This window comes from Vipera berus, assembly GCF_964194415.1.
Source record: "Vipera berus genome assembly, chromosome: 4".
Classification (NCBI taxonomy): Eukaryota; Metazoa; Chordata; class Lepidosauria; order Squamata; family Viperidae; genus Vipera; species Vipera berus.
In genome coordinates this window covers 84,460,921-84,473,990 of record NC_138206.1, presented here as the reverse complement: position 1 = coordinate 84,473,990, position 13,070 = coordinate 84,460,921, and the positions used below count along the sequence as shown (strand labels likewise).

General features: G+C 42.9%; 1 protein-coding gene across 1 annotated transcript in view; it reads left to right on the top strand.

The window, feature by feature from the left end:
• The window catches only part of GABRA5 (gamma-aminobutyric acid type A receptor subunit alpha5), a gene marked incomplete at its 3' end in the record, with an annotated part of 109,044 nt that extends 100,544 nt beyond the window's left edge, over positions 1-8,500 (top strand). Inside the window, exons 7-9 of the mRNA XM_081326820.1 lie at positions 5,587-5,739; positions 7,653-7,864; positions 8,201-8,500. Of these exons, the coding sequence (XP_081182946.1) occupies positions 5,587-5,739; positions 7,653-7,864; positions 8,201-8,500 (665 nt within the window). The remainder of the gene's footprint in view (positions 1-5,586; positions 5,740-7,652; positions 7,865-8,200) is intronic.
• Between the last annotated feature and the right edge of the window lie 4,570 nt (positions 8,501-13,070).

Genomic DNA, 13,070 nt, shown 5'->3' with positions numbered 1-13,070 from the left:
CAGTTGGCCTTGAGGAAGTCCTGAAATTCATTAGATGTGAATTGAGGGCTGTTGTCAGACACAATCACGTTGGGTAACCCGTGGGTGGCAAAGAGTCCTTGCAGGACCTGTATGGTCTTGGCTGACGTTGTGTTCTTGACAGGCACTGCCTCTAACCACCGGGAGTAGCTATCGACCACTATTAAGAATGTTTGACCCTGAAATGGCCCAGCGTAGTCAATGTGTATACGTGACCAGGGGTTGTGTGTAGCCTCCCACCTGTGAACTGGTGCGTGGGCCTGTTCTGGCATGGACCTCTGGCACAGGTAGCACCCCGCTACCCTTTCTTCGATGGCCTTATCTAACCCTGGCCACCATAGGTGACTCCTGGCTAGGGCTTTCATGCGTACTATTCCCGGGTGCCCCTCGTGTAGTTCGCTGATGACCCTCTCCCTTAATTCTTCTGGCACTATTACCCTGTTTCCCCACAATAGGCAGCCACGGTGTGCTGATATTTCGTCCCTTCTCCTTAGGTAAGCCTGGAACTGTGGTTCCAGGCTCCTGTGATTCCATCCCCCTAGGACCTATGTTGCCACTCTGCTTAGTACTGGGTACTTGCTGGTGGTGTTGGCGATGTCTTTAGCCATCAATGGGCATTCTGGGAGTTCTTCTATTGTTAGGATTTGGCTCGCTGGGGCTGGGTCTGTGTCAGTGTCTGGGAGGGGTAATCTGCTTAGTGCATCGGCGTGACCCATGTCCTTCCCGGGTCTGTATCGGATGGAGAACGTGTAGGCTGACAGGAATATAGACCACCTCAACATCCTTGGTGACATTATTTGCGGGGTCTGTTTGTCTGTGGTGAATAAGCCTAGTAGTGGTTTGTGGTCAGTATCATGAATTCCCTTCCGTATAAATAATCGTGGAATTTCTTTACACCTGCCACGATTGCTAATGCCTCCCTGTCTATTTGTGCGTAGTTGCGCTCAGCCTTGGTTAGTGTTCTGGAATAGTATGCTATGGGTCTTTGTTCCCCGTTACTATCCCAATGGCTGATCACTGCCCCTACCCCGTATGGTGAAGCATCACATGCCAAACAGATTGGTTTCCCTTCAATGAAGTGGGTTACTGTGGGTCTACTGGATAGTATGTCTTCTAATGTTTGGAAACTTTTTTTGTGTTGTTCCTGCCACTGCCAAGGTGTTTTGCTGTCCAATAGCCTGTGCAGTGGTTCAGCTATGGCAGCCTTGAGTGGTATGAATGCGTGGTAGAAGTTTATTAGACCTAAGAATGCTTGAAGCTCAGCCTTATTCTTGGGTTCTGGGGCTGCCTTGATTGCCCTTATCTTTCCCTCTGTTGGATGTATGCCCTGTGCATCTATCCTGTATCCCAAAAATTCAGTGGATGTTACCCCTATGGAGCACTTCCCCTTTTTTAATTTGAGCCCTGCCTTCTTAAATCTTTCTAATACCCTCTCAAGCCTTTCAGCTAATGCCCCCTCATTTTTTCCTGCTATTAATACGTCATCAAAATAGGGGCACACCCCAGGTATACCTTTCAAGGTTCTCTCCATCACTTCTTGGAAAATACCTGGGGCTGTAGCTATTCCAAATTGCACTCTGTTGACTCAGGAACGCCCCCTTGTGGGTAACTATCGTCTGAGCATCTGCTGCTTCCCTGGTGACTGTTAATTGCAAGTACGCCTGCGCCAAATTGAGTTTAGCAAAGATGGCGCCGTCCTGGATGGTCGCGAGGACCTGCTTCACCGTCGGGACCGGGTAAGCATGCTGCTTTAATCCGCGGTTTAATGTGGCCTTATAGTCCGCACAAATCCTCACGTCCCTGTTAGGTTTAAGTGGGGTGACGATAGGCGTTTCCCAGGGCCCCCCATCTACCGGTTCTAGCACTCCCTGGCCTACTAGTTTATCAAGCTCATTTTCTATTTTTTGCTTGAGTGCGAAGGGCACTCTCCTGGCTTTTATTCTTATGGGCTGTACTGTGGGATCTAGCTTAAAGCTGATCGGTGGCCCTTTGTATTTCCCTAGAGTGCCATCGAAGACGTCCGCGTAGTTATCGCAGACGGACTGCAGGTTTTGGCTTTGGATCGAATTGATTCCCCCGACCCATATACCGAGCGGCTTGAACCAGTTGAGGCTGATCAGGCTGGTCCTCCGGCCTTCGGTAACTAGTAGCTCGAGGGGTCCCTTGAACCCCTTGAAGCTGACTTCTATGGTGACCGTTCCTTGTACCTTTATGGGTGACTTTTGGAAATCGGCCAGCTGTATGTGTGTGTGTTTAATGGGAACCTGGCGGCCGCTTCTGGCCTCGATGCAAGCCAGTGTTTCCCTAGAGATTATGGACACTGCCGCCCCTGAGTCTACCTCCATTTTGCAGGGGATGCCCTGTAGGCGGACCTCGATTTGAAGTTTGGGCCTAAGTACTTGGTTGACGGCCTCGACCACCCCTCGGTTATGGTTTCGTGCCTGTGGCCTAAGGGACCCTTTGCCACCGTTCCAGGGGGTTACCTTACCTGTGGCCCATGCGTCGATGTCATGCAGGTTTTCCCGCGGTTTGCTTCTGCAGATGCTCTGAATGTGTCCAGTTTTTCCACAATTTCTGCACTTTGCGTTCCTGAACCGGCAACTCGCGCGGGGGTGGTTGCCCCCACAGCTTCTGCATTTGGGTTCCGAGTCCCTGTGCCTGTTCAGGCCTTCCCTTGGTGGTCTTGCTTCCTGGGGGGGGTGGTCTTCTGCTTCGATCGGTGTCGTCCGCGCGAGGTGTTTTCACTGTGGCCTTTCCGAACCGTCGGGTGACTTCGTTGATGTCTGCCTCCTATGGGTAGTCCTCCACCCCACCGTCCACAAGGCACTCTTGGTGGATGGATCCAGTTGCGCCGTTGCTGTTGTGGGGGGGGTCGCGTTGCCCGGTGACTTCATATGTGAGCAGTTCATCGAGGACTTCTTGCAAGTTCCCCGTGGGCTTGGCTATGATCCTGTTTTGCAGTTGTTCGTCGCGTAAGCCCAGAACCACTCGGTCTCGAATGCGCACCTCCAGGTTATCGTACTTGCAGCGGAGTGCGGCTTCTCTCACGGCTGCCACGAACTCCGTTATCGATTCCCCTGGTTTCTGGTTTCGCCTTTCAAAGATCCTCCTCCAGAATAGTTTGGATCTCTTTGGGGTGAAGTGTTCGCGAAGTTTCCCTAGGAGTTTGGTGTACGAGACGCTGGCGACCGTTGCTGGCTGGCATAGTCCCACGGCGACCCGGTAAAATGGCGTCTTGCTGATCGTCAGCAACGCGGCGGCCTTTTTCCGATCGTCCGTGATGCCGTTCACCAGCATGTACCCCTCGACCTGGCCCACATACTCTTCCCAATCTTCTGGGTGCCTGGGGTCGAATTCTCTGTTTGAGCCGACTTGTGCCATTCTCTCTCGTTCGTTTCGGAGTTGTCGCTGCTGACGGCTCTTTGAATTTCCCGCTTTGCATCTGCCCGTCTCGCGCTTTCTTCACTGCCGTTGCCTATCCCACCTTCGTCGCCACTGTTGTGTCCGGTCTCGAATGGCGAGTGATCACGCGGAGGCAGTCTGCGGTTAACTGTTTATTCAGGTACACGTGGCCGAACTGGCCTTACCTGCCCGGTCGCCTCTATATGTATGCCCGGCGCGCCAGGCGCTGGCCAACCCGCAGCCTCAGATCTCCCACGCTAGCCCTGGTCACCCAACCCAGTGTCCAGGGTTTCCCGCCACGCTGGTTGGCCAATCAGGTGGCCGGACAGGTGTATACCTAACAATCACCGGACTGCAACATGCAGAATCAATGCAGCCAACTCTCATACTACAGTCACCATGACCCTGCTCACCCTTCCTTTCCATTATGTCAGCTCTTTGAGATGCAGTAATACAGATAGGATCCAAAACCATAAGTACTAATACTAATACATTTATTATAAGGTTACAGTAACAGAATCTGAGAACCCAGATTGTTGAGGGAAATATGCTGACTGTGTAAACCACTTAGAGAGGGCTGTAAAGCACTATGAAGCAGTATATAAATCTAAGTCAGTGATGGGATTCAGCCAGTTCGCACCACTTTGGCAGAACTGGTAGCTAATGTTTTGTTGCCCAGGCCCAGAATGGACTTCCACACAGAGAACCGATTGTTCACATATTTGAATCCCACCACTGGTCTAAGTGCTATTGTTATTGCTCTCTTGAAAGCCTGAAAGGATTCTTCTCCTATCTTTACTTTCCAGAGAACTAGTGAAGGCCCTGAAATACTTTCTCCACTTTCTCCCTCCTTTGGACTCTGGTCTTTTTTATCAGACCATTGTCTAGGCAGCAGCTCTTCCTCCTGTCTCCCCAGGTTATTCTCCCAGCCCATTATACCATGGCTAGTTTTGATGGATACAACTTAGGGCAGTGAAATGGTTTGTATGTATCTTACGCATAGGCAGAAGCCAAATCTGAAGCCCATTCCCTTATTTATACAGTACATAAATGGAGAGGCACAATAGTTTCTTTTTTAAAAAAAATAAATAAACCTTATCAAGTAAGATTCTGCTTCTTCCAACAGCCAAAGCTGTAGTGGACATGGAAGAACAGAAGCTCACAGCTGGCTGGGAAGGGGTGGTTCTCCAGTGAGCCAATTGAAGCCCAAGAGATTGTTGATCCACTAAAGACTTGTGTGCAAAAGAATATTTGCATAATATTTTTTTCTTATTTGCTAATAAGAAACACTTACCTCCTCCATTGCAAAACACTTTTTAAAAAATATTTGCCCAGCTTTAGTAAATCATTGCATTTCCTTGTCTCTGTTGAATGTAGAGAGAAAAAATGGGATTAATCTGGTCTTCCAGAACTTGCACAAGAGGACAAGTTTCTAAATAGTTAGCTTCCTTTAACACCAGTTCACAATAGTTGCCTGCATTCCATGCGGCTATACAATTATAAGAGAAAGGACCTTTCCCTGGAATTGCAATGTTTCTCAAATGGGTGCCCTTGAAATGATTTCTTGGGGCAGTACATCTACAGGGAGTCTTAACATATAATGTCACTAACACAATGATCTTCTGCCCCATGCAGAGAGACCCCGGCAGCGCTGACTGGCTTGTTGCTAGGCATGTGCTACAGTGGTGTACAGACTCTCCATGAGCTGTGTTGTCTTTCATCATAAAGAATCCGTATGGCATCTTCATTTAAAGAAGCTCTTTCGTAGAAACCTTTCCCCCAGCCTCAGAAGTGGACTGTAACATGCAGGATGGCAAAGGCTATAGAAGTCAATGTTCTTGTTGACAAATGTGCAAGTAGAAAGTCAGAGCCTCTGGTATGGATTATTTATGAAGCTTGGATAGAAGGCCTGTGATCTCAAGGCTTAGAAACAAGATCAAGTTTAACTTTTGGGAAGAGGAAAAATGGATCTTGGGAATCAATCTCCAGTCCCCAGCCATTTGCTAGAATGCAGCTTAGTGGCTTATGATAAGCATCCTCAAATCAATATTCTGTTTGGGCTATTCTAGGACTGCTGAAGTGGCTTGTGGAGAAACTACTTAAATGGAAGGAGTTAATAATTCTGTTTTTTCCTGCTAAGTTACATCTTTATTTTCTCCAACCTAGGGGAATACACTATAATGAGGGCGCATTTTCATCTGAAAAGAAAAATTGGTTATTTTGTCATCCAGACTTACCTTCCCTGCATTATGACAGTAATCTTATCACAAGTATCATTCTGGTTAAACAGAGAATCTGTCCCTGCTCGAACAGTCTTTGGTAAGTACTCTCCTTCATCCTTAAAAGATACTCTATTCTGGAATTTCCAAACCTAATTTCCTTTGCAACAGAATGCAGGGGAATCTCTCAAGAAAGAGGCAATGCTTAATTCTTCCTGACAGTAAATTCCTCCTGCACCTGTACCCAATCCAAGCACTTTATCACTTCTTTCTTCTTTTCCCTCAAGGACGATACAAAATGAAAAGTAACTACATACCATGTCTGGTACTTTACCTGCTTTTCTTTTTCTTCATAGAAAAGTGGAAACATAGAAAGTAGGTGTTGCAAAATAGAATAGAACTGAGTGTTACTAGAGAGCCACTAGAACAGACATGTCAAACTCGTGACGTCATGAGACGTATCAGGACTGTTTTGCCATTGCCGGCAATGGTGTGGACATGGCTTCTGGATGACGTGTTTGGCCCGAGGGCCAGCGGTTTGACACCCCTGCACTAGAAGGATAATGTATATTAATTAGTTTGTGGTCTGATGAGGGTTAGTTGAGAAACCAAGCTATCAGTAAGACTAAATTCCAGGTATACAATTCAACCACCAGGTTACAGAACTGTCAGCCAGATGGCAGATAGGAAACAGAACCAGATGGGCTAATTATACATTAGGCTACATTAACAGAATCTTGTAAGTCTGAAAGTAGAATTCCTCTCCCTTTTCCTTACATCTGAGAAATTAGGGAGGGCCTCTTCTGAATCTATTGCCCCTCCCCGCCGGCACTATACAGCTGTGGTCTATACTGTCTCTTATCTGACTGTTCCCTATGTGGTGTCTCTGGGCCCACTCTCCCAAGGTCATTCCCAATACCGCTACAGAGGTGATAATGCAACATTCAACTATACGAGTTGAATGTAGTAGTCATCTTTGTCCAGTTAACTATCTACACATCACTTATGTCAGACTTTTCCAAGTTAGTACCCTCGAGTTATCTTGGATCATATAGCAGAAATTCTAGCTTCTTTTTCCAATGTGACTGCACTTATTTAGATACAAGGCGCCTGCTTGGATGCTTTAGGCAAGCCATCTATTCCTTCCTGGGGACAGGTTAGTATGTAATAAGAAGCATTCTATCTGCCCTACAAGATACAACAGACTAAGAAACAGACAGTGTGCAGCATAGTAATGGAATCCTGCAAGTCTGAGTATGCTTCTCTCCTCCTTTACTTTATCTTCATGTTTATTAGAGAGGGGTCTATCTGAGGAGTTTCTCAAATTAGTTTCTTGGAATTGACTTAAATCACCATTATCTGTCTGTTGTCTTGGTAGCCTATCTTTTCATTGTCCTTCAAGGTTATTCCCTATGCCCTCTACAAATTCACTTTGAAGATGACCAATCTGAAAAAGTTTTACATATTACACACTTTAGGTAACAGTGAGACATGGGGGTTTAGTGACTTAATGATACTGGAGATGATCTTTACTCCTGCAGTTCAAGTCCTAGTATTGCATGGTGGGTGACCTCCCATTACTCACCTCAGCTTCTGCCCACCTGGCAGTTTGAAAGTATGTTCTACCTGAGTAGATAACTTCAGTGGGAAGATGAGCTGGCTCTTCATGCAGATGGTTAGAATCCTGCTGGTGCTGGACCTTCCTGGTTGTGATGCCCATTTACAAGGAGGCTTGGGTGGCGGGAGAAGGTCCTGGATAACAATGCAGGAAAGCTGTTTGTCTTTCTTTCTTGTGCAGAGCTAGCTTAGCACCTGTGGTGCACTTTGGAAAGCATGTGAGTGTAAATCAATCAGAGCTAGCTAGTAGTTAGGCAGCTAAACTACTACTCTGTATTAGCATTATAGACTCCTGGCTAATGTAACATCACCATATGCTACTGTAAATAAAAAGTAAATAAATAAATTTTAGGTAATTTCTAAATATCTTTTTCTTTCTCTCTCTTTTTTTAAAAGGAGTAACCACAGTTCTTACAATGACGACCTTAAGCATCAGTGCCCGTAACTCTCTACCCAAAGTGGCTTATGCTACTGCAATGGATTGGTTTATCGCTGTATGCTATGCCTTTGTCTTTTCTGCCCTGATTGAATTTGCCACAGTCAACTATTTTACCAAAAGAAGCTGGGCCTGGGATGGCAAAAAAGCTTTGGAGGCTGCAAAAAAGAAGGTGGCTATTACAACTCCTTGAAGAAATAAATTATTAAATATCAAGAGGGGAACAGAATGTCACAAGTTTTCTAGACATCCTGTTGGATTTTTTTCTCTCCATAACCTGTTTGGACATTTATATTCTTCCACATCATGCTAGCAGAATGGGAAAACATTTACCTGTTTAATAAACTAGGATGCTGTAAATTACAATGATAATAATCCAATGAATAGTATACTGTATATAGTATAACCAGAGATTGTAGGGACTCTGTATAAAGCTCATTTTAATGACCCAACCATCTCTTTATAAAAATTATAGTTTTCCAATGTGGTGTTGTTGTGTGTTTTTCAGAAAAAAGAACGTGAATTAATGGCAAATAAAGCCATCAACACCTATGCTGCTGGAAAGATGATGCCCACATTAAACATACCAAAGGACTCCACCCCTTCAGTCATCTCCAACTCTGTTTCTGCTCCAGCCATTCCCATTGAGAAACCAGCTGAAAACAAAAAGACGTATAACAGCATCAGTAAGATTGACAAAATGTCCCGAATAGTTTTCCCCGTCTTATTTGGAACATTTAATTTAGTTTATTGGGCCACATATTTGAACAGGGAACCCGTTATTAAAGGTGCTGCTTCTCCAAAATAAATGGATAGACTTCCAGATCAAGAGTTAGCCATACTTGCAAAAACAAATGCTACCAAGGAGAATTTGAGGTTCCAAAAGATTTTTGACCTTTGGGCAATATTCTTCAGGAAGTTTTTGCATGTTTAACAATATGTACAAAATTATTCTTGCCTTGATTATTTCTACATGTAACCTCAAATGTTTGTGACAATTACATAAATGGTAACAGACACTAATCTTTTTAGGACAACAGAAGACATGGAACACAGCTTCTATGCTGCTGAGTATCCTGCATTGATAGTTTACAAATGAAATAGGGTATATTTTTTAAACTGTTTGGGCGTATAACATATCTGCCATTTTTTTATACTTTGAATGTACATTCATGCACATAGTGGGACTGTGAACTTTGCAACTATAGAGGTATTCTTACAAGTTATTTCAGAGTTTGTCCATGCTGGAACACTCTAGCTCATAGTCATACTGAATGCACACGAAGTGGATTTGCAGCACCTCTTAAGAGCACATGCCCACAAGCAAGTTTCGGCAGACCACTGAAGTCTACACTCCTCCCTTGATAACTTGGATGTGTGGAAACAACATTACCGCTCAAATGCCACAGGCACAGATTTCTTTTTGCCTCTGAATGCAGCATTTTTTATGAAGGCCATCTACACTTTGAAATTCAAATCTCTAAAAACTGGACTAATTTTCCAACCTATTATCTGTTCTCAGTTTTGATACATGGAAGCAGTTCTTAGTATGTAAAACTGTCTAACACTTAATACTGATAAGAACTGCTAAATATTACTGGTGCCCATGACATACATACCATAGGGGACCCTGAACCCCGTGATGACTGCCATGGGTAAGACTTTTCTAGATAATGTCATAGAATGCACAATATTCAGCTATGTACAGGAACTGGCGCTTCCTTTCTTTGCATTGTAAACTTGTGCAGGTTTTGTTGAACCAGTTATAGCGCTTTCTGTTGATATATCAGCTACATTTTTCTTGATTCTGGTCGATGCCTTGGCATTTGAACTGAGTGACTTGCTGCAAATCAAGTGGCTCCCTCCTTAGTGGCTTCATAGTCCCAGAAGGCTCAGGTAGCTTCAGAACCTAGGACTTTGAAACAGTAATGGCCTAAGTGCAATGTTGTGCCTGAAATGTAAGATAAGACACTGAAAGCTACTCTCCCATCTGCCCATCTGGGCTGGTTAATTAAAGCAGACTTATTCACTTCTATGATAAGGCCATTCCTGGCAATAACGCCATGGTTGCCTTTTCCAGGCGCCACTCTTGGTTCACCCATTTCCACAAGTCTTTCTTTGCCATTCTGAGAATCTTAACAACTGCCCCACGGCTACCCATTCAAGGCCACCTCATGTTTTACAACAAGCCACATCAGTGACCATAACAGAGATTAGTCATATGTAATTTAGCAGATTTAGTTGCTTCATTTGACTACTGCTTACAATGAAATAGTATTATTTCCAATATATTTATGGTATTATTCATTTGCCTTCCTACAAATTGTTTCTCTTCTTTCTGTTAATATTCAAACCAAAATTGCAACATGTCACAATCAGTATGAAAAATTAATATAAAACTGTTAATCAGACCCATGGCAATAAAAGGTTACTGCAATTATATTGCTTGCATTGTAGCAGACCACAATAAAAGCAACAGGAGGGTGTGGCTAGTGTAGAGAAAAGAAGGATTGATAGCAGTATTCCAGTATTTGAGGAGCTACCACAAAAAAGAGGGGGTCAACTTACTTTCCAAAGCACCAGAGGGCAGGACAAGAAGCAATGGATGGAAACTATCAAGGAGAGAAGCAACCTGGAATTAAGGAGAAACTTCCTAACGGTGAGAACAATTAACCAGTAGAATGTCTTGCCTTCAGAAGTTTTGGGTCTCCATCACAGGAGGTTTTAAAGAAGAGCATGGACAGCCACTTGTCTGAAATGATATAGGTCTGCTGCTTGAGCAGGGAGTTGGACAAGAAGACCTCCAAGGTCCCTTCCAGCTCTATTCTGAATTGAGTTGAAACTTATAGATGTACTAGGCTTTCAAAGTCTGGCACCCAAAGCAATATTTATTTATTGCATTTATATCTTTTTAACTTGGTATAATGTTCCTCATCCCAAATTATGAAGCAGTTTTAAAGTGAATACAAAGCAGCATGAATTAGAACATGTTGATCAGTTTACCAATTTACCAATCTACCAAAATTACCCACAGTCTGAATCTTACCAGCACATAAGAACAAAATCATACCTCATTAAAGCCTCAACAGTTTCCAAAAGTTTGGTTTTCTTGTATGAAGGATAAAAAACTGCTTGCTGTACAAACTATATACCAGTTGGGGTTGCCTAAATTGATAGATCTCTGCATAGAGGCACACTAAAATGTAAAGCAAAAAAAATCAAAATTGTTTTAACCTGATAGTGTATTAGAAATAAATCATGCAGAGAGCAAATATATTGCACACACACACACAAAAGACAATGGATTTTTTTACATAAATTTCATCATAACAAAATGTGTATGAACCACTTTTTTTGCCTTTTACTGCATTTCAGTGACACTTGGCAGGGTGGGACATCTTTCATTGATGCCATTGTCCCAGGTTCTCAGTCAATGTGAGAACAGGCATTTTGATATTCATGGAGCTGTTTTAAAATACACCTGCTGAGACTCTGTTCACTGATTACTTGAATTTTAAGGCCATTACCTACATACCCATTAGGAAAGTGAGGAATTTTACCTTTCAGGGAAATATAAACTTGGATTCAAATTTAAGCTGCTTCCTGGCCTCTTATTTACCACTGCTCCAAAACAGTCATATATTGCATGAGATTACATTTTAAAGGTAGACTAGAACAATACCCAATTTAATTCTTCATTTTTATAAGAAAAACTTAAAACATTTTTAGAACATTTCCTCTCTAATATTCAGACAAAATCCTTCTACATTGTTTCTACTATAATAAAGACAGAAATGAAGTTCCATTTCAAAACTGTTTCAATCAACTTCATCAGTATTTGGTTTGGTACAATTCCTTTTGGATAACTTCTATTTCCAATGTTGTTTGCTTTGTTTGGGAATGATTAACATGCAGTCATATGCATGTATACCTGGGATTAAATTTCCATTGAGGTCCATAGGACTTAACTTCTGAGAAAGCTGCAGTCCTATGTACACTGAGTTGGTAGAGAACTCAACATGTACTTTTGTGTAACTATGCCTAGTACCAGGCTGCATATGTAATTTGACTTTACTTCAGTGGGTTATTTTTTCCCTGCATAGAGACATTGCTTCACAAGCTTTTGTAATTTTATTTTACTGTTTAAATTAAAAAAAAGAAAAAAAAGAAAAACACTGTTTAATGTCATCTTTTTCCAAGTTTATTTGTCAGTGGAACAAGTAGGATCTACCACAAATGTTGTAAAGTAAAATATTGAGGTTCAGTTTTCCATCTCTTTTCAATAGTCTGTTCATGGGAACTGAATACTCTTAATTCACATTGTGCAGTTTTGGAGGTCTTTTCACTCCCTATCCCAAGTTTATTGTACGTCAGGTAGTGTATTTCACCAAGCCTGTTGATAATCACCTTGTGCTAGATAGTGATGCTTTGGTTATCACAAGCAAACAGGTCCCACTTGTTCTTTTGAACATTGGGTTATGATTCAGTTGACCACTTAAGTGTATCATTTGACACCCCTAATATCCTAGTACAGTAGCTGAATTATCTGGCCAATAAAAGGACAGGGAGAAAGCAGTCTTCTGGATTTATTCACTTCTTAACTTGAGATAGCCAAACACACTATAAATCAAAATAAAAAAACAAAGTAGTCTGTTTAAAATTTCATTGCAATTCCACTTAATAAAAGACTTCAAAGGTTTAAAAAAAGGTTAAGGTTCCCCCTATTCAGTTGTGTCCAACTTTAGTGGGTGGTGCTCATCTCCATTTCCTAGCCGAAGGAGCCAGCATTCTCCAAAGATGCTTCTGTGGTCATGTGGCCAGCATCACTATACACTGAGGTATACAGAATGCTGTTACCTTCCCACCGAAGTGATGCCTATTATCTACTTGCATTTGCATGCTTTCAAACTGCTTGGTTGGTAGCAACTGGAGCAAGAATGGAAGCTTACTATGCAGTATTTCGGTCTCAAACTGCCAGCCTTCCAGTTGACAGTCCAGCATCTTAACCACTAGGCCACCACATCCCCTTAATAAAAATATAAAATAATAATTAATTAAAAATGTTAATTTTATTAATTATAAAAGAAGTAGCACCTAAAGTGGCATGGTGGCCTAGAGGTGGAGCTCTCACCTAACAATCAGGAGACTGTGAGTTTGAGCCTAGGTAGCAGCAGGTATTTCTCTATTTGGGAGCAAAGAGAAAATATCTCCTGCAAACTCCACATAGGTGTCAGGAAGGGCATCTGCCCAGTAAATGCTCAGTTCCATTCTGTCATGCCAACTCCACCCAGATGGAAGTGATTACAGGGTTGTTAAAAGAAAGAAAAAAAAGTAGCACCTACCAATTCATCAGTAGCCTATTTACATCCCAAAGGTCA